The following is a 26,096-nucleotide window of genomic DNA, read 5'->3' on the forward strand; positions in this document are numbered from 1 at the left end:
AGGGAGCGGTATGGAGCGTGTTTCTGTCACACAGATTATGAACTCAAGTGTGATTCTCTATTCTTCCACCGAGGCTCACAGCCAAACTCTTATCTCAAGCAGACTCCCTTCATCCACACGCACAACATCCAATTTCCTTGAAACCTCTTATCTTCTCCATATTCTAACGTTTTGTGTTTATTTGTAAATTAACGCACTACTTGACCATACTACAGTGTCACACGAAAGCATCAAAAGTACCAGATCTGCAAGCTCCAAACGCGGCACGAAGCGTCAGGTTATGACATATGAGGTTTCCAACAGACGATATACAATGTAGGCATTTAGCAGTCTACGCTAAGGGCCCTTAACTTATTTGCCATTTTTTTATATAATATACTAAAATGGTTCAACTAGCCGATCTACATCGACGGAACGTCACCAACACCTGTTACAGCAAGACTACCAAGGTGTGTGTGTGTGTTGAATCATCTTGAATGATTGTTCATTGACTGTTGACCTGTGCCCCGAGTGGTACTTTTTCTAGTTGAATGTCAAGTCTCCAGGTTTTCTTCAGACATATGACACTGATTTACTATGGCATATTAGGAGTCCACTAGCACAGCATATATGAAATGTTTTAGTCAAGTCAATTTTATTTATATACACACACATTTTAAAACGACAGCAGTTGACCCAAAGTGTTTTCCAGAACAAATATTCATAGTGCAAATAGTAAAGACAATAGCAATAGTAAAAACATAACTCAATAAGCAAAATATGTTAAAAACAGCAAACCACAACATACAAAAACCTCAAACTGTTAAAAGCGAAAGGGCCTTTCTGTGTGGAGTTTGCATGTTCTCCATCAGCTTGGACTCATCATGCATAGAAGGAAGCATGAGGTAAGTCCGCTGCCCCACCAGGTTTGCAGAGGAGGTGTAGCGCCCTAACCTGACTCCGCCAGATGGGGCTGCAGAGAGTACACAGGGTGGAACCCAGTGTACTCTCTGCTGCCCCATCTGGCGGAGTCAGGTTAGTAGCACCCAGGATTACATTAGATAATTGACACTTGGGTGAAAAAATGGGTTGCAAAATCGTGGGATAAAAATTATAAAAAAACTCAAGAGTGGGGTTAGTCTTAAAGGAGCATTCAGTGATTTGGGTGATTTGGAAAAAAACCCGGTCCGCCCCGGTAACAAGATGTGCACATGCACGCACTACAGTGGGGGGACACGCGACAGGCCAACAGCACACACTCCAAGGAAGATCATTCCATAGTGTCGGAGCAGCTACAGAGAAAGCCGTTTTAGTTGCAAGGGCATACAAAGAAGGTTGATTTGAACACTCTGAGTTGCAAACCTGTTAAGGTCATTCAGGGATAGCTCTTTGTGTTTTTTTCTGGTAATATTATTGTCCACTCATTTTGTATGTCCACGGCAAAGATTGAAATAAATAAGTAAACATGAACTCTAGTCAACAAACAAGGTAAATGACCATGTAAATAGAGTTGTTTTTCTTGACCACTATGTTGAAATGAAATTTAGAAACTCGGGTAAACAATGAAACTAGCATCTGTTTTAAAAACGTACTACCCCCAAATTACATTCTGTACGCTTGTGGTCGAGAAAAACCAAATGTATTAAAACTTTGTAATCCATAGCGCTTTACATAGATGTGCGTTACTTTCACCCAATCACACACATTCATACACCAATGGTGGAGGAAACCCTTCAAGGCACCAATCTGTACATTGGGAGCAATTAGGGGTTCAGGGTGCTCAACGACACTTCGACACTAACTCTGGGGGAGCCCGGGGTCGAACCCATCTGGCCGTTCTGCCGGCCACTCACCCCTGAGCCACTGCCTCTATCTGCATACCGGTACTTACACTAGCATTATATCTTATAGGCCAGTCAATCTAAGCTAAAAATGGGCGTGACCCAAAATAAATTGCAATAGTAATCATTCAAGGTTTTTTATGATCCTTAGGGTCATCCAAATAAAATTGTGGATCATGGTAAATTCAGGGGTTGAAAGTTGGGTACCATTATTCATATATATATATATATATATATATATATATATAGTATGGTAAAAATGTATTTTAATTATGCTTTAAGTAGCATCTAGTGTCAAACTAGGGGTTATTCATGATTCTGAATCTATTGCAAGCATTCGTTTTGCACGAAAAACACTCCTTGGGCTAAAAACGGCCATAGCCCCCCACTTGCCCTTAATGTGCCCAATGTGTCTTTTGTGTTTTTCGTGCAAAACTAAGCTTGCAATGGATTCAGAATCATGAATAACCCCTAGTTTGACACATTACATGCTGCTTAAAGCATAATTAAAATTAGACATCTTTGCCTTATATAGGATGTTAATGGTACCCAACTTTCAACCCCTAAATTTACCATGATCCAAACTTTGTATAATTCACAATTATTAAATGTTATTTGGATGACCCTAAGGATCATTGAATGATTACTATTGCAATTTATTTTGGGACAAATCTTAGATTGACTGTTCATTGAAAGAAAAATGAAAAAAGGCATACAAGGAGAGTTAAGTGAAGACTCCCCTCATTAAGTCTTCAGACTACCATAAGTACCACAAGTACACAAGTCAAGTGAGTTCACTTTCCTGAGAAGATGAGATCATTGTCAGTGCCAGAACAGAAGACGTGTCTTTACTTGATCTGTAAATAACAGCGTCTCATAGCTTTAATATGCCTTGTGTTTTGTGAATGAGACAAAGGTTTTTATAGAGGCTTGTGGGGGAAACTGTAAAGCCTGATTTCACCCTGTCGTGCACTAGTGTTGCGCGATGAAAATAGCCGTTCTACAGCTCACGCAAAAGCGACATGCCATGAGCTTGTAGATCGGCTATTTACGGTTTACGACAGCCAAGCGTAAATCTACCGTAACCCTTCATTAACACAGAGATAACAATGCGCCCCCCCCCGTGTTAATTGCAGCATTGCCATTGCGTTAAAAAGTTACTGAGAAATTACAGCAGTCAGTCGGGCAGACAGACAGAGAGGCAGGGAGGATTATAGTTGGGGGGGGGGGGGGGGGGGATACAGTACCTGTGCTGTAACACTTCATGGTACTGTCCTCACCTGTGTGCACTGCACTGTACGCTGACCTCTGTGACCCCGGGTGACGACATGCAGCTTTCAAAGAACCCATAGCATTCAGGACATCCTCAAGGACACCGCACACACACACACACACACACACACACACACACACACACACACACACACACACACACACACACATACTAGCTACACACGTGAAGCACACTTACGTAAGTGTGCCATGAATCGGGTGATACAAAATTAATGTTTCAGAGAAAAAGCATGCAATAATAATAACATACACATTAGACTTAGGAACGGAAGAGAGGGGCTTTTCAGAGTAAAATCTGCCATATCTGCTGGCACTGTAGCGCCTTGATTTAGAAGAATTCCACAGCAAAAAAAACAGTGGTGTGTGTGCACGTACATTGAACTGAATGTAACAGTGGTGTGTGCACGTACATTGAACTGAATGTAACAGTGGTGTGTGCACGTACATTCAACTGAATGTAACATTCAACATTCAACTGATTGGACACAGTTCAGCTCCAAGTTGATGATGTCATCGTATCTCTGTCTGCCTGCGTAACCTGCCACCTATCTCCCTGTCTGACTGAAATCCTGTTGCATTAACCCATTCTGCTACAGTCTGTCTTGTCTGAAAAGCTGTGTGCCTGTGTCTGTATGTCTAACAGTCTACCCACTCTTTTAGAGCGGTGCCTCCGCTCCATTACACAGCTATGTGTGTCCCTATGTACAGGTATGTACTGTATGTGTACGTGTCTGTCTCTGGACAGCGGCAACACCTAATGCGGCCAGTAGACTACAGCACAGAGTAAAGTGGCACAGAGTACACTACAGTATGAGCCCTGGACGCGTTCCTGGGGGCCTGGATGTTCTGGGGACCCCCCGGTGTGTGTGTGTGTGTGTGTGTGTGTGTGTGTGTGTGTGTGTGTGTGTGTGTGTGTGTGTGTGTGTGTGTGTGGAGAGCTAAGGCATTGGCAAAATTCTGTTCGGTGTCTGCAATAATTGGCAGTCGCCATATATGGAGAAGGTGATGCTTCCTGTACCCGTGATCTGTATCCTGAAGCACTTGTTGTAGAGTTTGCGCATCCACTATTGTTTATGTTCAATAATTTCTTGTCAAATGTGAATACAAATAAAGATGTTAAATGTGCGTCAGTGGGTGCGTTGCGGAATACCCCTGACACCATCCATTACAAGATGTGAATCACTGGTTTCTTTCAAAACTGTCCTTGGGAAAGAATTGATGACATAGTCAATATTAGTCATATAATTACCAGCTGGCTTAATTCAATTCAGGCCCTTAGGTATTATTTCTGTGTTGTGTTGTTTTTACAACAATTTCTACATGGATTTTATAGTTTATAACGTCAGATTAGGTCTGATGCAAAATGATTGTGTCTGGATTTGTTTTAATCCTATTTGCCTAAATGTCTTACTTTACTGGGCGTAGTAATAAAGTATTCAATGGATGAATGAATGCAGTATTGCTTTTAATAATAGAACAACTTACAAGTGCATGATCAAGCAGAGTATTGAAGGAATTGATGGAAAATTACATTGGGTCATCTTTGAATCGTCTCATATACTGTATATAATTGTGGTCCAAAATTACATTGTCCCAGCGATATTGTTGGGGAGGTGGCTCTGTATCGCTTACAATGAGTGTCACGCATATATTTGTTACAGTCTGTTTCTGAACAGACTGCTGTAAGGAGACCAGAATCGGACAGACCCCATTTTAAGAACCTTTTTAAGAAGCACAAATGACGTTTTACATCCCTGTGTACTACTTTGTAACGCAACTCTGTCGGTTCTTGGGGGAAGCAACGCTGTGGTGCGATGGCTCATACATGACTGTTTCACCGTGTGTTGTGTTCCGTGTAGACATGCTGTGACTGCTGCCTGCTGGGGAAGGCCACCCAGGAGCAGGGTCTGCCCTGTGACCAGGGCCTGCTGCTGGGCTACCAGTGTGGCCTGGTGTCACGCGCCTGCTGCGTGGACGGATCCCCGGACAACCAGACCACAGCGTCTCCTGGGGGTAAGAGTGGAGTGCAGTGGAATAGGATTTATTTATTTTAGTTTTCTTTATACTAGGTACTGTAAGGCATGGGTTCTCAACCTGTGGGTCGGGTCCCCAGATGACAGTGTAGGGCCAATTTAAGGATTTGTTTTTAATGCCAAAAACGCCGGTCCCTTATATGATGAGTCCAATAGGTTCAGCTCAGTGATGGAAATTGACAAATATCTACCCCGTGTGATACAATTCTTCATCTCTGGGATATTAATCTACAATGTTAAATCCTCAGTGTTCATTTACAAATGGAACCAAATGAATCTGTTAGCGGTCTCACAGTTACAGACCGTAAGGATATATTTTGGACCCCTGGTGGTCCCCAGACGAGACTATGAGAACCAGTGTGTTTACAGTGTGTTTACTTGTGTTTACATGCATGACATCCATAATGTCATGCGTTGAAGGAAAACATAGATATGCACTGCCCTCTGCTGGATACATGTTGTCATGACATTGAGAGACTGGCACTGGCAGTATATTTTATTGTTTTTCAATTCAATCCTTTATGTATTATCATATTTTTTTCTTCTATTCAGACAATTCATAATAATTAAAGATTAAAATAAACATTTAATGTTTAATAAGCAATAATAAAAACAACAATTGAAATAGTTAGTAGACCATTATGATATAGGCATCCGGACGAAATGCATTGGTCACCTGCATTGTTTTAAATTCCTTTCCATGGACTGATTTATAATGGCTTTTTTTTAACTTGAACTGAACTAGTTCACTGCCTTATTTTCCACTGTGATGTTTAACAAAGGCAAGGAACTTGAAAGCCTTGACCTGATCTTAAATAATTTTTTCTTTCATTTTTAAATGTAGTAGTAGTCATTGTTGTGGACATTTAGTCATGTAGATACTGTCTTCTCTCCCACAGCTTCAGACAAGGAGAATGAAACCAACGACGGTGACGGCGATGCCTCGCCCAAAGACGGTGACACGGACCAGTGCAAAGGTAAGGAGTAAGGATCTAAGTACAGTCATCTGTGGTGGGCAAAGTATAAAGCAGGGGTCTTCGGTCAACGTGTTTCACAGACCCCATAGTAGAGAGGGGGAGGGGAGGGGAGGGGAGGGGAGAGGAGAGGAGAGGAGAGGAGAGGAAGCACTACATATTGTATAAAAAGTTGTCTGTTTTATACAATATGTTGTTGTTTTCATAGATGCCTTCATATACTTGTTTGACAGCATATCATCAGTGTTGTGTCAATGTTTGGTGTTTTTTTGTTTGTTTTTTACACATTATTATTTTTTCTATTATGTTGGATTCAAACACTGCGATTATTTAATCCATTAAATCATAGCGCCCGGCGATTTATAGTAGCGAAGTGCTTTTACCGACGGACCGGATGTTATCCCGGCTGTTGCTGTAGCAGCTAAATGTAGCCAAAACACTCTAGAGCCGATCGACAACAACAGGAGGTATGATGAAATCTACCGCGACTAGCGACGGGACCGCAGTGGGCCGTCTAAGATATGATCTTTTCTTAGAATTGGACGGGATGATTTAGATCAAGAGTTATTAACGTTTTAAGATTTTCAGTCTCGTCGGCAAAACGGGGAGGAACATTTCCGATGACGTCCCACTGTTACGCAACATCGAATGTTGCGCAACAGGCGCTCCCAGGCTGTGGAGCGATGCGATCGGTTTTGATTTCAATAACCTCCGTCCTGGGCGCTGGGTGTTACTAATTGAAAGGACGGTGAACTTCGTCCTGGGCGATCGGGGTGTTAATGTGGATTTTCAGACATTTAACCACCTCAATACCTATCAATCCTCAATACTTGACCTTTGGCTCTGTACTTGGTCTGTACTGTACTAAAACAATGTACAGGTAGTCAAAAAGGGTACTTAGGTTAATGTAAATCGTCTTTGTTACTGTCCACCACTGAAAATAAGGGCACATGAACATGTTTGTGCGGTTTACAGGAAACGGGAACTGTGCCCATCTGTGTGTGGGCAATGGCACCTGTGCCTGTTTCAAAGGCTACAAACTCAAACCAGATGCAAAAAGCTGCGACGGTAAGTGACATTATTACTGCATGCCATGCCTGGCTCTTCTACTTGAAATTTGTTTGTTAAAATAAGTCTTGAAGGCCTGGGCCATGGCTCAGTGGTCCAGGCACCTTGGCTGGTAATCCAGTCAAGGTGTAAGATCGAAATAAACCATAAACCATGCCAATTTTATCGGAGGGAGAACTAATAGGATACAGGATAAACAAGTGCAATTGGAAGTGATGAAACAAACGAACAAAATAAATAGCAGAAATGTATCACTACGAAATTGAAGCTGATAAATGTTTAGTCTGAAATTGATAACCCACCTGAACATATTATTGCCTGCACATCGGGTAGGCTACAATATTGGCTATAGGCCTACTAGTATTCGTCAAAGACGACCCCCTCCAATGAAAAAGAGGGGTCTGATATCCACAGGCCCAGACTGTCTACCGGCAGGTAGTATCCTTTAACCCATTTTGGGCGGGAACCCAGGCCTTTTGGTGTTAGCATTATGTTATGCTTTAGCTATTGAAAAATAGCAGATATGAGCTTGTAGGTCTGCTATTTTTGAATAATCGAAGAACGACTGACATAGAAACATAGCTTTTTCAGAAAACTGTCAGGATTGATTGATTGATTGATTGAAAATTTTATTAACAGTTTGCAGAATTACAGTACATTTCAAGCACAAACTCAATACAAAGGCTGTTAACTGTGAGTGGACGACCCAATTAAGCATTACACTTGTTTACAACAGGGTCCACCATGTTCAATTCATCAAAACATTTAGAGACGTACAAATAGACACTTCTATATAGACAAAGAACAGTACAGGAATTCATCATAATGGAGGTAAAAAGGGAAAATAAACATATACAGTGAGGGGAAAAAGGGGGGGGGGGGCGGTGGGGGGGGATTCAGATTTTACGGGGGCCAGTTTCGAATTGCAGCCATCCGTAGGTGCCCTTTGAGAGCGGTTTTGAAGGAGTCAAGGGATTCGCATGTCTTAATGACTGTTGGTAGGGCGTTCCACATTTTGGTGGCATAGGAGCGAAAAGGATTTAGTCCCTTGTTTGTGCCGAATCTGGGTTGAACATAATTCGTTGCACTCCCTCTGGTGTTGTGGGTGTGGACTTCGTTAACATTAAGGAAGTATCTACACAGGTACATGGGTATCTTGGTGGAGTATCGAATCTTGTGGACCAGACCCATTGCAAGATGCTGTACTCTGTCGCCGACCCTAAGCCATGCCAGTCAAGATGTAGAAGACATTTTTAGAATCTGATCTCAGGTCAAAATGGGTTAAAGGAGAGGAAGAGACTAGCCAGTGTATTAAAAGAGACTTTAATTATTTGTGGGATGTACGTGGATTCAGATATATAGCCTACAGCTATATTATGGTCTGTTGGGTGGAAACCTCATACTGTATGTCCAAAACACTTATTTTTCAGGATTCAAATAAAAAGCAAAAGAAGCTTAAAACGTGCTTCGAGCTTGCAGATCTGCTACTTTTTATACTTTAATGTGACATAGTATGATCAAGTATTTATACTTTAGTGTGACGTAGTATGATCAAGTAGCCTATGACGTTAATTTACCAAAAAAGTGAAAATAAGAGGTTTCTGCCCAACACCAAGTTATGCAATATGATTTTATTCCAAGTTGTCATTATGTAGCCCAGTTCTAAGACGAATGTCTCCTCTCCTCTCCTCTCCTGTCCTCTCCTCTCCTCTCCTCTCCTCTCCTCTCCTCTCCTCTCCTCTCCTCTCCTCTCCTCTCCTCTCCTCTCCTCTCCTCTCCTCTGTCAGATATTAATGAGTGCTTGCTAGGAGCCAGTAACTGTCGTACAGGGGAGCGTTGCATCAACACGGAGGGTTCATTCCGCTGCCAGAGGGAGGTGAGCTGTGGGACTGGTTATGAGCTCACTGACAGCAACAACTGTAAAGGTCAGTGTCACACTGTGTCTGCTTGTTCTAGATCCTGAGAGTGGGACACGGCTGCTTTTATACAAAGCATCAGTTTAGAGGTGGTGTACTTGTCTTCTTGTTCTGGAGCCTGGGACACGGTTGCTTTATACATAGCATCAAGGCTCATAGTCTGGATTTTCGGTGGTGAGGTGACCGCCGCTCCGGTGGTGAGGTGACCACCGGAGCTGAAATAACGTTGAGTGGTGGTGAGTAAAAACAGAGAGAAGGGCTGGGGCGGTGGCGGTGGTTTGCTCTTCACCGCGGCTCGTGACGTCATGTTGTAGTTCGGTGGTCACCTCACCACCGAAAATCCAGACTATGAATGAGCCTTCAGTTTAGAGGGGGTGGCTCACATGGGAATGAGATCCTATTAAGGGAGTACTTTAGACTACAAAAAAAAGATTTTCCTATAATTTACTCGCCTCGTGATGGGGATTAAATAGTTGGAGGATTTCTGTTTGTATTTATAACATTACGGTGAATGAATAATCCAAAAACAAAGAAAATTCTTCTGTTTAATCAATACAAAAAACGCTCACAGTGTAATGCCAAGTGTCTTGTATCCAGTCATATGTCGGTAATTACAAAACATCACTTTAAGCTCAAGAAATGTATTTCCTGTGCAAACCAATGGACGTAATTGTCCATTGAGTAATCATGGTAAGAAGTAATTTACTCTCATTTACACAGGACTCGATGCACATAGTCTACTGAAATACAGCATTTGGTTAAATTCGAACATGTTTTATTTTTATAGGAATGTATTTATTTACCAATTCTTCTTATTCCTTCTGTAGACATCGATGAATGTGAGTCTGGCACTCATAACTGTATCCCAGAGTTTGAGTGCGGGAACACCCAGGGCTCGTTCCGTTGTCATCCCAAGGTCAAGTGTGGTTCAGGCTACATTCAGGATGCTCTGGGCCAATGCATTGGTGAGCATTACACCCCGGATACACAGAGAGGGGCCAGGACAGTGTTGTAGTCTTTGGCTGTGACCATCTCAGTTGCAGGACAGACAACAGACGAGGTTTCAAATATCAGAAAGTTATTTTTATTTGACAAACTAGCCATACAGGATGCCAAGCTGCTTGGTTTTGCCATCAGGCTGAAACCTTGTATCTCTCCACTTAAAATATTTCTGTTTTGTCATAAATGAATGTTGTTCTTTGTGCTACAAGATTGTTGTGATAAAGTAGTGAAAAAGAGTAGCCAATCTACAAGCTCAGCACATTGTGATTGTAGAGCTTGTAGATTGTCTACTTTCACTATTTGTGAAAGAAAGTTTTTGAAAGTCAAAAGTGGTTAGGTGTGTCTGTGGGTTTTATAAATATTGAACAAATGGAACAAGAGCTTGTGACTAAGTAATAATTGGATCCTCTTTTTTCCATTTCCTGAAAAGTAACATTTTTGGGAGCATATCAGCAGCCATACAAGGCTAAACCTACAGTACAGGGAGGGCTTGGAGGAGTGCCAGCTTTCTAGTTTGAAAATGTTTTGCCATTTTTAAGAGATCTCGGAACATACTGCACAAAATTGAAGGATTATCCTTCAAAGTTTTAGGAAACAAATTGCCTTGGCCAATAAACATTAGCATTTGGTTGTCTCAGTAAAGGAATATAGTGCAGATCTCACTTGATATACTGTAGCAGTTTATTTTGTGGAAAGGTCTCAAGGATTAGCCAAGTAACATCCAATGCCATAGCTATTTTAATTTATGTGACTTGGTTTACAATAATATTAAGCCTAAAATTTGAGACGTCTTTGAAGTATATTTAGGTAATCTTCAACCACAGTACAAAGTAAAAAACAAATCCTATCTGTATTCAAAATTGTACTCAAGTAAAAGTAAGAAAGATTTAGCATCAATATAAACATACCGAACCAAAGTAGAATTTCTCGTCAAACTTTTTTTCCTTTTTTTAATAGTACAAATTAATAGTAGGCCTACAAGTTCTACAATACATCATGTGACACCTTGTGGGCTTGTAGAGCTGCTATTTCAGAATAGTCTGTAATAGTATAACATCCCATCCTGAAAATGTTATTTTCTGTTTATTAAAGAGCTGGAGAGACAGAGACCCCTGCTACTGAACAAACACTATAGCAATGACAATGATTATTACTATCAGAATAGTTATGTAACACTTATTTTAACAAAGGAATATCATTTACCCTACCTTTTTCTTAAATGTGACAACAGTAAAGTGACCAGAGTGGTCTTGTGTTTCAGACATCAACGAGTGTATATTGCAGTCATCAGCATCACCGGCATGTGGCTCAGGCTACATCTGTATCAACACCGTTGGTTCTTTCACCTGCCAGAGGAACTCTGTCAACTGTGGCCGAGGTTACCACCTCAACGATGAGGGAACACGATGCGTAGGTAGGTTACAGTGCGCGAGTGTGTTCATGTGTGTCAGCTTTTGTCAGAATGTGGTGCTCCAAGTAAAAAAAGGCTGGGAACCACTGATCAAAGTAACCTAATGCTGTAAATGCTGTTGATCTCCTTCGCCAGACATTGATGAGTGTAAAGGTCCAGACGGAGCCTGTTCAGGGCATGGTTGTATCAACCTGGTGGGATCGTACCGCTGTGAGTGTGCTGCAGGATACATCTTCAACAGCATCAACAGAGTGTGTGAGGGTAAGTGCTTACTGAGTATGACTGACCTCTCTGCACACATGACCAAGAAACGATATACAAATGAAACATTGCGTTAGTATATACATACACGCCTCATTGAGCCTTCTGGTGTGAGAGGACGCTGGCGTTTCTGTCGCCGCTTCTCAATCGGAGACAAAAGTCAAGTTTTAAGTGCCTTTTCAGTGCATTTTACAACTTGACACTGCAATCAGTGTACTATACCTGGTTTGTCGCTACAGTACGAGGAGTGCACAGTTTTGGGACTTACCTGCAGGTTGATCTGCGGTTGTTTGTCACCGAGCAGCTGTTATCTGACAGCTGTCACTGTCAGCACAAGTAGGCCATGTGTGGCCTACTTGTGTGCAAGGTGTAAGTTGGCACCTCGACACAGTGCATTTCTAGTTATTATTATTATCAGCTGTCAGTCTGCTGATTGTTTACAATCAGCCACGCTTTCCTACTCCAATCACAGCTCTGCTGGTCATTACCAAAGCATCCACACTTTTCTATACTCCTTTGAGTGTTTTGGGATGCATTACCGTTGATGTGTAATTGTTGCACCATATTATTTCAGATATCAATGAATGCAGGCACTATCCTGGACGCCTGTGTGCCCATAAGTGTGAGAACACTCTGGGGTCCTACAAGTGCAGCTGTACCACAGGGTTCAAACTGGCCAGTGACGGCAGGAACTGTGACGGTGAGATTAACATATTCTCCACATCAGTACTGCAGTTCTCAAAGTGCGGTCTAGGGACTCGTTTCCTTGACTGAGTTCTAACTCTGACCTTTACAAGTCTGTAACTATGACAGTATTCAAATGGATTTGGTTCCATTTGTATACTGTCAGAGTTAAGGTGGGTGAAGTTTGAGCTTCACCCACTTTCGTTGACCACTTCAGTGGAAACTATCGATTCGTTTTGTTTTTTTTACCAGTTAATCTATTAATTACTTTTCCATTCCAATTGAGAAGCGTGTTTTGATCATTTGTTAGTTTTACTGTATATATATGAATGGAATCAACAAGAAAAATCAATTGTATCAATTAGTTCAATTAACAGTTGCTCGTTTGTGCAGATCTAAATGAGTGCGAGAACAACCCGTGCAGTCAGGAGTGTGCCAACGTGTATGGAACCTACCAGTGCTACTGTCGCCGTGGTTACCAGCTCAGCGACAATGATGGCATGACTTGTGAAGGTAAAACGGATCCGATGCAGTTCTTTAGTCACAAGCTGAGCTATTGCTAGGGTACTTCCCTGTTGCAATATTTGAATGTCCTCTTTAGCCAGATCAGATCTCTGCCTCCTCTGTCCTTTAGCATGGTGGTGTTACGATGAAATTGGTGACGTGCCGAAATATGTGACCTTCTTTTGGTCTTTTTTGTTTGTTTTGTTCTTTTGTTCTCTCCTGAGCTGTTCCCCGAAAATGAAATGAAATGGTCATGTCTCACTATATTAGGCCTGGGCCGTGGCTCAGCGGTCCAGGCACCTTGGCTGGTAATCCAGTCTGGCAGTGTGCCGCGGGCTCGACCCCCGATCCCGACGGCCTTTACTGCATGTCTTCCCCCCCCATCTCTCTCCCCATTTCCAGTCAACCTACTGTCTGTCCCTCCATAAAAAATATATAAAGTAAAGGAGAAAGCCACAAAAAAAACATTAAAAAGAAGAAAAGAAAATGTCTCACTATAGTAGTTTTATAGATGACTTGTACGTTTGTTATCTCTTCTCTGTGAGTGTGACAACATTGGATTGATTCCATTCCATGTGTGTTCATGGTATGGGTTGAATGTACGGTTATATTGTGTGATATTTCTTTGCAGGCCGTTTGGCCACAACAGTGAACTGATTGATGACACTCCCTCATCATTGGTTTCTAATAGGTCTACTGCCTACTTAAAGGAGCATTCAGTGATTTGGTTGATTTGGAAAACCACCCAGTCCACCCCGGTAACAAAATGTGCACATGCACACGCTCTACACTGGGGGGAAGTGCAACAGGCCAACAGCATGTGCCCCCACTCGATCATGATTGGAGGAAGGCCCCTTTCATCCTGATTGGATGAAGGCTTTGCCACCCGCCACCAAAACTGAAACTAGGGTTTTTTGACCCCAGGGGCTCACTGGGGACAGGGAGGAACTCCTTATATGGTCAGCACACTCTATGGTAGGGAGGATTATCAAAAAAAAAAGGAAAAAAAAGTGATATTTGAATGAAGTGAAATCACTGAATATACCTTTAAAGCCAGCATAGCAACCCACCATTCAGTGTTGATGATGGTCTGAGTCTGAGGACCGAAACGTCCGCTCCTTGTGTCACCTTTTTCACTTTTGTAATGAAATGATGCATCCAAAGAGCCTCAACGTCCTTTTGTCAGTGTGCAAGCTTTTTCTACAATTTGTGACCATCTTGTGGTGTTCACGTAGCACATGTTGAGGTCTCGCAATACCACCACGTTTTACTCTGTTAATAACCAAACAGCTTTAGATTCCACAAGATGGTCACGATCGGTCATGATTTCGGCAGGTCACCAATCCCACTGTAACAACGCCATGCAGAAATCTGAGTACTGGGATCTCTCTTTATTTATTTAGTTTCGGTCCTCCTGTGTCTTAATTCTTAACCTTTGATCCGTGTAGACATCGACGAGTGCGCCCTGCCCACCGGAGGTCACATTTGCTCCTACCGCTGTCACAACACGGCGGGCAGCTTCCATTGTACCTGTCCTGTCGATGGATACACCCTGGCTAACAATGGACGCAACTGCCAAGGTAAGCTCACCTCACATTTAACTTAATTAAGCTTAATTAACCACCGTGTACACAGCTCGATAACTATAAAGATTACAATATATTTGGATGGAAACCATCTATGACGATCAACGATCGAAACATTGACTAGGCATTCAAATCCATCAATTAGAAGGACCTCAAAAAGTTTTGTTATTAGTGGAGATGAGACAATTATGAATAGTTCACACTAGCTAGAAAATAGCAAAAGGGCCAGGGCCTGGGCCATGGCTCAGTGGTCCAGGCACCTTGGCTGGTAATCCAGTCTGGCAGTGTGCCGCGGGTTCGACTCCCGATCCCGACGGCCTTTACTGCATGTCCTCCCCCCCCATCTCTCTCCCCATCTCCTGTCAGCCCACTGTCTGTCCCTCCATAAAAAAATTAAAAAAATAAAGGCGAAAGCCACAAAAAAAAAAAAATAGCAAAAGCAGCAGATCTACAAGTCAAATTTAAGTGATCTGCTACTTTTCTGCTACTTTTCTAGTATGATCAAGTAGGGAGCTAATTTAAGAAAAACCACAAACAGTTAGAACATGGAGATAAGAGTTTTCTTAACAATATACTGTTATGTATCCTCCTTGCAATGTGTCTTTTCAGCACAGACAGTCTCACTTACCCCACCATTAAATGTAATATTAGGATTTGAGTATGCTCTTGTCTTTTTCTATTCCAGATGTTGATGAGTGCATAATCGGAACACACACATGCTCAGAGAACCAGACGTGCTTCAATGTGCAGGGAAGTTTCAGATGTCTGTCCTTCGAGTGTCCGGAGAATTATCGCAAATCTGGAGAGACGTGAGTGGCTGGAGTCTTTCTTACGCATAACATTCTACGTGGTTAAAACAAATGTTTCATGTTAAAAAGTTAAGGCTCTGCATTCTGTTGGTAATCATTGCTATAGTTCGTTCTGTAACACGGGTCTCCCTGTTTCTCTCCAGCTCTTTAAACACTGCACTCTTTGTACATACATTTTCAGTTGGAATAGCAATGTTATCCAATCATGAGAGAGAACCCATTTATCTGCTTCAATTTTAAAGGGTTCCAGTTCCAATTTTGTCTGTTTATTTCACTTGTTTATCCTGTATGAGTTCTCTCTCCTGAATGGATGAAATTGGTAATGTATTGTTTAGCTGGAGAGACGGGGATACCCTTGTTACTGAACAAACGCTCTATAGCAGTGGTTTTCAACCTTTTTCATATCAAGTTCCATTATGTATTTGGCATTTGAGCCACGGACGGAACACCATTTGATGAGATTTAGCCTCTCAGACCAAAAGATTCCATGCTGTATTGATGTTGGTACCATATAGATAACAATTCTTCTACATTTTCTAATTGTGTAGACTTCTTGTGCATTAAAGGAGAGTTTCGCACAAGCTGTTTTCTTACCGTATATGAAGACACGTATCCATTCGTCATTAAAAAAAAAACATGCCGAGCGTTCCATACCAAATTAGCGGATTTACCGTCCGGGTGGATCAACCGCTAGAACTCTTATTCAATCGTGCGATTTGTTTTAGTTTTAGTTTACATCTGTTCTAGATGATATGACAGGTTAGTCCACGCAGTGTTGTTGCTGCACTCTTCCTGTTCTACATGTGCTGACGTTAGACCCCTCCTACACTTTTCTTAAAGGACCAGCGCCCTATATGTTTATTTATTTAAAAAATATATACATAATTATCAACATGATTTTGTAAAAAAACGGTTAGGAAGAAATTCCCCTTTTTAGGGCAGGTGCTTAATAATAATTTAACTCAAAATGTAACCAAATGGACCCGTAAGGGATAAGGGTCCATTTGGTTTCATTTTACACTATTCAAGAGTTGGAGTTAAAGTGACCATTTTGGGTACCACCTCTCCATCATTTAGCTGGGGACCACATGGAAGTTCCTCAAGGAACACTGGTGGTCCCCGGACCACTGGTTGAGGACCACTGCTCTAGCAGTGGTTACTATCATAATATAGCCTCGGTCCCAGGCTTACTCATCTGCGAAGAGAAAAGCCTGGTCACAACCGAAGACAGAGACGCTATCGGCGGAAGTGTCGGTCCGGAACATCCGTCAGATCTATTTCCCCCCGGATTCCATATTTTTTCCGACCAATCACAACACTTGTTTCATTCACAGAGAATGTAAACTGATTTGTAAAGCATCAATGTCATTTCCTTGAGCGGTACTTCCGCCAAAACCCTGCAACTTCCGCCCAAAACAAATGATAGCGTCTACAGCGTAGGTCTTGCCCAGCGTTATCATAATATAGAGCTTTCTAAAACGGTCCCAGTACTAAATCTCAACAATAATCTACACCTTAAATCAGTTTATATCAACCCCAGGTGCGTTACAGTCATCCAGCATATCTGTAGCTGAACTAGGGAAGGGAAGCGCTTGATTTCCTTACAAACCCTGGCTGTGTGGGCTTCGAAGCACCGCTCATAGGACTGTGACTGTAGGCTCTGGGTGGGCTTGTAAAGACAGCAAGCGCCTGTTTCATGTGATGAGGGTTGATGAGGGTTGGAGGCACTCCGCTGTGCGTCGTGGCTCACCACGCCTCTCAGCCATCATAAAATGCAAGGTAACCTCTTTACCTCACACCTCATGTGGCTTATTGCTTTAATTTAACACTGAAATATATAAATATATATATATATCCACATCAGTACAAGGATCAACCATGTGATATAGACAACACTGGCTGACGCAATCAGACAAATCCACACACTGACAGACACATATGAACAGAAAAGGTCTGGAGCTTCACAAACCAAGAAAGGATGACTTTACCAATATCTCTACGGAGATCAATGGAAGAAATATGAACATTTGCGATTGTGATAATAATTCCATTGCAATCTCAATGGACCAAGGCCGTGCATGCTCTCTGCTGGAATGACATCAGCCGAGCGTTCAGCTCTAGCATGTTTTGTTATGGTAGAATGGCAGCAGAGGAATGATGATATGTGGATATGTTTACATTGGCACAAACCTCCACACACACTCGTCTCTGTTATCCTCATATGTCCAAAACTGTTACTTTTCAAAAACGGCAAAGGTAGCAGATCTACAAGCTCGAAACACGTCGCTTGTGGATCTGCTACTTTTGATGCTTTCGTGTGACACTGTAGTATGATCAAGTAAGGCGTTAATATACGAAAAAAAACCATTTTGAGTATAAGGAGATAAGAGGTTTCTGCCTGTCGGCAACAATATGCATGTAGTAAGTATGGCTGCCCCAGTACTGTGGGATAGCAGTTCCTGCATGATCCCTCACACTGAGGACACACACACACTGACACCATGCCTGCAGGGTTCCATTTGTTCCAACCCTGTCGACATTGTGGAGTTTACAGAATGCCTGCCAGTTTGACCTCCACCTGCTCCGGCACCCCCACTGCATGCCATGCACGGCACCCAAACTTACAGCTGGTCTCTCTCTCTCTCTTTCTCTGCCTGTTTTCTTGTTATGTTCGTTCCTGTCCTGTCCTGTCTACCCCCCACACCCCCTCCCCCCCCCGTCTCTCTCTCTCTCTCTCTCCCTTTGCAGTAGATGTGAGCGCTTGCTTTGCTATGACTCTAGCGACAGCGCGTGCCTGGCGGCGCCCCTCAGAATAACTCACTACCACCTCACCTTCCCCACCAACATCCCCATGTTCACCAACGTCTTCCGCATGGGCCCCACCCACCCGGCGCCCGGCGACGACATCCAGGTGGTCATCACGGCTGGCAACGAGGGTGGCTACTTCGCCATGGAGCGGTCGGGCACGGGCGGCGTGATGTCTGTGGCGCGCCTCCTCGACCGGCCGCAGGACTTTGAGCTGTCGGTGCTGCTGACGCTGCGGCGCCATGGCGCCTTCAGCACCTACCTGGCCGTTGTGCACGTGTTTGTGGCGAAGGACGGGAGCTCTACTCTGGCACAGTAGAGAACGGCACTGTGTTCTCAAACTTTTTTTTTCTCCCCATGTCGAGGACCCCCCCCCCACACACACACACGTTGATGTGCATTATTCGGCCACGGACCGCCATTTGATTTTGTGCCCTTCCCCCAATCATTTACAAAAAACATAATTTTTAAATGATTCCAAATTTGTAAACATTTTTTCAAAATTCTGTCTTTATAGCAGATCTACTTCGTTGTGAGCTTGTATATCTGCAATTTTAAAAGTGCCAATGTGACTGACTTTTATGCTATTAACGCATTTTTGCTGGAGACCCCCAAGGACTCCTGGGGGTCCCCGGACCCCACTTTGAGAACCACTGGAGTAGATAGAGTACAGCTGCTGACTGCATGAATCTCAACAAACCTAACACACATTGTCACTCCCAACTTGTCACATGCTGACGTTTGGTCAGGACCCCTTATTGGCACTGGGTACCCCTGTAGCATCATGTTTCAACGCGTCATGTGACTTACGACAGATGCAGATATGCCATTAAAGTAAAAACTAAACTAAAAACATTGGAAAAAATGTATTTACTCCAACAGTCAATTTGAAAACTAGATTAAAAAACCTTTGAAAGCAATAAAATAAATATTTAAACAAAAGATTGAAAACAAGGCAGTCGCGCTGTCAGAAGTGGGGTCGAGCTACGGGGGCACGGTGGCGCAGTCGGTAGCGCTGTTGCCTCACAGCTAGAAGGTCCTGGATTCGATTCACGCCATGGGCGCTGGGGACGTGTTCTCTCCTCCGCGTCATCGGTGCATCCCTAGGTGGGATTGGCAAAAGGGCCTTTCTGTGTGGTGTTTGCATGTTCTCCCCGTTGGCCCCTAGGGTAGGTTACAAAAAGCAAGCAGTAATCCTGGTTTCTATACTGCCTCCCCCTGGTCAGCCGGGGCACCTGATAGAGGGAAAAGGAACTGTTTGGAATAACGTGTTCCTTCCACGTGCTACGTCCTACCGGGGAAACCCCCTCCCTCCTGTTAGGTGATAAGAAGCGGCTTGCTCACTCCTCATGCATTTAAGGAAGCATGAGCTCAGTTCAGGGCTCTCCCCAGGTTGGCAGAGAGGGAGAGTAGACCCCAGGATTACAGTCTTGATTTGCATACCGGAATCGGTTAGCATCGTCGTCAACACGGTACATGAAATGACCACCTGATCATGTGTAGAAATGTGACGATTTGGGAGTGCAATTGAATGCGTTGACATGCCTCATGTGAGCCGCATGGCCTTGCACAAACATGAGTTTGACATTTCATCACGGTGCATGTTATGTTAATAGCAAAACAGTTCTGTTGAAAGCACACGTCCTTTATTACGAATGTAGGAAAACGCCAAGACACCAACACACAAAATCACACATGTTTTAAACCCACAGTTTAGTTTTAGTTTATTTGATCATCTTCACAGTAACAAAACAGCTTATTTGTTAACACACGGTTACATAACCAAAAGGAACTGGAGGTGATCAAAAGGAATAGGGTGAAGCTGAAAGCTTATAAATGCTTATCCTACGAACATCAACATCTCAGTTGCGCACTGAGACGCACACACACACACACGTTTGCGCGCACACACACACACACACACACACACACACGCGCACACACACAGAGTCCAAGAGTAATATACACATTTTTTCACAACTGTAGCATTTTATAACCTGTTTGTTTAAAAAATATTTTTTTAATAGTTCACTGCAACTATATAGGTCCAACTGAATGTATTTACTTTGGAGGTACTGTAGGGTACGTTGATGGCCGCTAGGTGGCCCTCTAGGGCAGCATAATCGATGAGGAAGTCTTGTCCCCACTCTGCCTATAATTGACTGTAATTTGATGATCATTGCATGATATAGTTTTACAGTATTCTATGGTTTATATGTCGGAAGGGCAGTTTTCTATTAAAGCTCTGAAATAGAAATAACACATGTTCAATTCACATCCAGTTCTTGATGCACTGAAATGGGGGGGTGGGGGATCTTATCCGGCACCGAGGCCATTTGTAACTCGGGGCCAAATAACAGTTGAAAGCATGAAAACTTTACTGCATAGTTTTGAATTGCTACAATCCCATAGACTTCAATAAAAAAGAAACGTAAAAAAGAAACTGTCTGCTAAAATACATAAACAGCTAATGTTGATAGCTATATGTAACGGTGCAAATTCATGATCGTTCTTATAATGCCACTACCTCACCTTATCGTCTCTGTGGGTGGAAACCTCATCATGTCAAATAACGGTTACTTTCCAGGATTACATTTTTTTGTGTGCAAAAGTGGCAGATCTACAAGCTCAAAACGCATCGCTTCGCACCAAGTTTTGAGCTTGTGGATAGATGAGCAGGGAGACAAAATGCAACCACCCCAATTGTATGTTATATTGTATTATTTAACATACAACATTAACATACCATACACATTGGACAACATTACATTTTATTATTCATAACAAAACAGACGGCAGATATAGGGAGCTTGTAGATCAGCTATTTTCACTACTTTTGTGCGGCACAGTTGTGCGACAAAGTAGGACATTACCCCCCCCCCCCCCCCTAAAAAAATATATATATAATAAAAAAAATAACATAAATAAAGATGAAATTTCCTGCCCGACAGCAACGATTCAGCCATTCCTCCCTATTCAGTCATTCCCGTTTTCCCCCCATATTTTCGAGCTTAATGCAAAATACACAGGTTTCCACTTAACTAGCATACCACAGGACGATAAACCCCCAAAGAGGGAGACGGTGAAACCAAAACGAATGGCAAGTAAGTGACAGGAGATGGGATGCAGTGGCAGTCGGAGCAAAGCGGGGAGGAGGAAATATGCAACAGCAGGACAACTGTATAAATAGGCCTGACATGCGTGTGGCTGCAGGCCCCGGAGGCTGCTGTGGTCTTAGAATAAACTGTAAATTCAGATGTCCTGGAGGGTTCCTCTCCTCCTGTCCTGAGCTGTCAGCCCCGCAAGGATGCACTCTGGTCCCCAGTGGGGATATCCTTAAAATAAGAAGCACGGTGGCGCGCAGCCGCGCACACACACCAAGGGTTTTTTCCCTCCTCTCCTTTGACGTTGAGTTATGGGGCTCTGGGATCTGGCCGGTGGTCTGAACAATTTGTGGTGGAGCAAACATCACCGCGCACAGAATGAATGATGCCCTGCACTGTTTGTGTTGGGGCATTATCAATGTGCTGACTATAAATAATAATTACAAAAAAATATATATATATATAAAAAGGGGGGCCCGTGTGCTTGACCAAGAAGACTTCCATTCCAGAGGGAAAAAAAAGTTCTTGTTTTTCTTTCTGGGGCTGAAAAGTATTGGGGGTTTTTCTCTCTCCTCCTGGGCTGGGTCTATACGGGCCACGTGAGCCGTGGAGAGATGAGAGAGAGCGTGTGATACTGTCTGTGATGCGCTCCTTGTCCGCGTGCGTTCGCAGGAGTGTATAAACAGGAACACACACACTTGCCTATAATTAGCTAGCTTCACTTGCTGCACTCCCCGTGCTTTGTCGCGCCCGCCTGTTGTACGAGGGGAGGGGGGGGTCATATCAGCGTGTCATTATCTTGTCGTAAATTCACTCTAGTCCCTACAGAGTGTTTCTCCCGTCTTGCAGTACCCCCCCATCCTCTTTCTCTCTCTCTCTCTCTCTCTCCCTCCCTCTCCCTGTAGCTCTAGGCCCGAGGTATTATAAACTACAAGAACATTTTGTGGCTTTGGCCGGGGCCAAAGCAAAACTTGGACCCACCCGCTAATTGCTAATTACAAGCCCCTACCCAGCGGTGGCTTGACTTTCTGTCAGGGGCTTCTCCCCTCTCTCTATCCCTATGAAAGGAGCCCTGCAACCCTAGCCGGCCCTGGGCAGCCAGCTCCATGCCTATGGGTCCCCTGAGGGCTCTGGTGGAAAAAGTACCCTTTTTTTTTCAATGCTTTATTTTTTTACTTAAGTAAAAGTAGCAGTAACAATGTACAAATCCTCTGTTACAAGTAAAAGTCCACTATTCAAAATGTTGAGTAAAACCAAAAGTAAAAGTACTCGTGCAGAATGTCACATTTCATGAGGTTTTAAAAATGTGTCAAAATGTTTTGAAGATAGCAAATCTACACACAACGCGCTGCCATGCATGCAGTACATTGTGTGCTTGCAGTTGTGAGATTGCGTTGCATGGCGATGCATGTTGAGCTTGTTGATATTCTGTTTTCAAATAGCGTAAGTATATTAAAGGAGCATTCAGTGATTTGGGTGATTTGGAAAACCACCCAGTCCGCCCCGGTAACACAATGTGCACATGCACGCTCTACAGTGGGGGGAAGTGCAACAGGCCAACAGCATATGTGCACCAAGGCCCGCCCCCACTCGATCATGATTGGAGGAAGGCCCCTCTCATCCTGATTGGATGAAGGCTTTGCCACCCGCCACCAAAACTGAAACTAGGGTTTTTTGACCCCAGGGTCTCACTGGGGACAGGGAGGAACTCCTTATATGGTCAGCACACTCTATGGTAGGGAGGATTATCCAAAAAAAAGGGGAAAAAAGTGATATTTGAATGAAGTGAAATCACTGAATATACCTTTAAGTGGTTTCTATATTTTGCAATAATAATCAAAATCTGCAAAGTAACTTGTATCAAAACTTGTCAAATGGGAGTTCAAGTTCAAACATTGCCTCTGAGATGTGATGTAGTAGCTAATACTATAAAGTACTGGGAAAAAAATGGAAATACTCAAGTAAAGTAAAAGTAGTCGTACTGAAGTACACTACAGTGCTTGAGTACGTGATATATACTTTCCAGCAGTGCCCTGAGGGGTGAGGAGAGCCAGACATGTAGGTCTCATGACTCATCGTGTGGCTATATGTCCACCATGCACATTAAGTGGACTTAAACATGGCAGGATGACTTGTTTTTATAACCCGATATAACCCTCCGTATGTGCGGTTGTCTCCCGGTCTGAATCCAGACTGAATGTACAGCGTCTTTACATGACGGAGTCTGGGCCGTCCGTTATGCCGAGATTCAAACAGTCGGCCCCTCATCAATCAAGAGTTTCCTTTGCTGATTCAAAGATGCACTCTTGATAACGAGGTTGTTAATGGCCAAGAAATCACTGTTAACCACTTAAACCCTAAAACTATATTGTCGAACCGCTTATATCCATATTTTTCGTAAATGAACGCCCTATTTGATCACACTACAGCGCTACACAAAAGCATCAAAAGTAGCAGATCTACAAGCTTGAAACGTGGCGCAAAGCGATCCGTTTTGAGCTTGTCAATCTGCTACCATTGGTGGTTTTGAATTTGAATCCTGAAAAGTACATACCTCATTTATACAATGGGGTATGTTCTTTCTTCCCCAGTTCCCCTCTTATCTACACCAAATCTCTTTGCTAAACAATTGTCGCATCTACACGCTCACAATATGTCACGTTAGGATGCGCTGTGAACTTGTAGATTGGCTTTTTTTTGCAGAATGTTCGGCTATTTTGGCAGAATGTTCGCCACGGGTAGCAGTGACTCAGGGGTAGAGTAGCCTGATCGATCCCGGGCTCCCCCAGAGTTAGTGTCAAAGTGTCCTTGAGCAAGACTGTGAACACCTAATTGCTCCCGATGTGCAGGTTGGTGCCTTGCATGGTTTCCTCCGCCATCGGCGTGTGAAGTGAATGTACATAATGCACAAATCTATGTAAAGCGCTTTGGATAGAAGCGCTATATAAATGCACCATTGGCATTTACCATTTATTTACCATTTTTAAGACATGTCACATTTTAGACCCTGTAATCTCTCAAGACAAGAATTCTCCCCCCCTTTTTCCGATGGGTTCCAAGATTGTAGACCCTGTAGATCGGCTATTGTCTATTATTGAATAGCCTAAGCATACAATAGTATTAAAGTGGTTAAAAACATACTTTGATGCTATACAGTATATCAACTAATTTTGTTGCGGAACCCCGCTCTAGTCTAAGAGGTTCCTGGCCCCTTTGAGACCCAGTGGAATAAACAAGGCCTTAAATAATAGGATGAGAGCTGCCCAGGGGGGAGAGGACAGGATGGGGAGTTGTCTAGTCATGTTGCTCACAATTTAGGAGTCTTTTAGAGCCCTCCCTGTGCCCATAAATCGTCCTGAAGAGATTATCTGATGCGAGGCCGGGGATGATCTGCAAATCATAATATTTTCCCTGTGCAGGTTGTGCATCATTCTCTTGAAAGCGTAGTAAGTCTTCAGCCCCCGAGACAGACAGACACACACACACACACACACACACACACACACACACACACACACACACACACACACACACACACACACACACACACACACACACACACACACACACACACACACACACACAGAGAGATTGAATTTGGAACAGTTTCTTGATTTATTTTATTCTAGAATGATCGATAATGTAATAAAATAATTCATGACACTTTTGGGCATGCCATTATGCAAAATAAATAAATAAAATAAAAGTCTTTCAACACATCTCAGTCTGGCCCACGCCACGGCCACGACTACTAAAAAGGAAAACTAAATGATTCCCCAAAAAATCTATTTTGAAAGCAGTTATGAGTGACCTACAGTATGAAGTTGAGCATACAGTATGAGACAATTGGCAAAATATAAATTGGTAGGCAAATTCAAAGGTTGAGGTGGCTTGTTTTATGCACGTAATCTGTCTCTCATTGTGCCCTCAGAGTACACCAGAGTGACGCATACAGTTAAAAAGTAAATACAAAAAATAGAAGTCAGCACTATTGTGTCTACCAAACTCATGCAGTTAATATATTAAAGCGCTTGAATATCGGCCATTTTCAGCACACAGCTAAAGTATAAATCAAGCATTGCGACGGCATCACGGCCCGCCAAAAATACATTTTAGTCGACTAAATCAACTGTAGGTTTTAGTTGACTAAATGTTATGAAATTTAGTCAACTAAAAGGATGTCACTGGTACAGGTAGGTGGGTTTCTGAAGTGTCCACACACAGCCCTCCTATGAGACACAGACTGAGTAGAATGGAATATATCCGCCTGGGTGACAGCAGACTGCTGGGTGAGCGCTGGCGCTTTGACATGGGGGGGTCAGATCAACATACGGATTGAATTCTGTACTGGCCATATATGAAGTGTGTCTTGAGTGTAGAGCAGGGCTGGGCAACTTTGACGATGAAGAGGGCCAATATATTTCCACACTCACTCCAGAGGGGCCACAGTGCATATTACTGTCGTAGCAAAAATAGCCGATTTAGATCTAGATTGTAGATCGGCTATTTTTGCTATATTTGAATTGAAAACCAGAATATTTTTTAGCAATTTTTTTAATTGGAATCCTGAAAAGTAACCTTTTTATTGCATTTTAAATGCATTTAGTTATAGTTATGTTAACTTTATGAACTGTTAACATAACTACATTGGACACAAAAAGACAATAACATTGTAATACTAGTCATGAAGTAATTAAAGCGGGTTTAGAATTGTAACTGTAATCAATACTATATCAGTATTCTGATATTCACATGCGGGCCGCATTAAGTGAAGGTGGGGGCCGCATGTGGCCCCCGGGCCGCCAGTTGCCCATGCATGGTGTAGA

General features: G+C 42.9%; 1 protein-coding gene across 3 annotated transcripts in view; it reads left to right on the forward strand.

Annotated features, from left to right (window-relative positions):
• The window catches only part of fbln1 (fibulin 1), a 74,091-nt gene that overhangs the window by 17,484 nt on the left and 30,511 nt on the right, over positions 1–26,096 (forward strand). Inside the window, exons 4-15 of one of the 3 annotated variants that reach the window (XM_079500606.1) lie at positions 4,973–5,126; positions 6,046–6,123; positions 7,096–7,188; positions 8,976–9,113; positions 9,932–10,069; positions 11,368–11,520; positions 11,653–11,778; positions 12,353–12,478; positions 12,856–12,975; positions 14,415–14,546; positions 15,238–15,361; positions 18,110–18,604. In XM_079500606.1, coding sequence (XP_079356732.1) covers positions 4,973–5,126; positions 6,046–6,123; positions 7,096–7,188; positions 8,976–9,113; positions 9,932–10,069; positions 11,368–11,520; positions 11,653–11,778; positions 12,353–12,478; positions 12,856–12,975; positions 14,415–14,546; positions 15,238–15,361; positions 18,110–18,485 — 1,758 coding nt within the window. In that variant the 3' untranslated portion in view covers positions 18,486–18,604. Of the gene's footprint in view, positions 1–4,972; positions 5,127–6,045; positions 6,124–7,095; positions 7,189–8,975; positions 9,114–9,931; positions 10,070–11,367; positions 11,521–11,652; positions 11,779–12,352; positions 12,479–12,855; positions 12,976–14,414; positions 14,547–15,237; positions 15,362–18,109; positions 18,605–26,096 lie in introns of those variants that run through there. The other 2 variants (XM_079500607.1, XM_079500605.1) reach the window with 2 other exon arrangements.

Source organism: Electrona antarctica, assembly GCF_951216825.1.
Source record: "Electrona antarctica genome assembly, chromosome: 5".
Classification (NCBI taxonomy): Eukaryota; Metazoa; Chordata; class Actinopteri; order Myctophiformes; family Myctophidae; genus Electrona; species Electrona antarctica.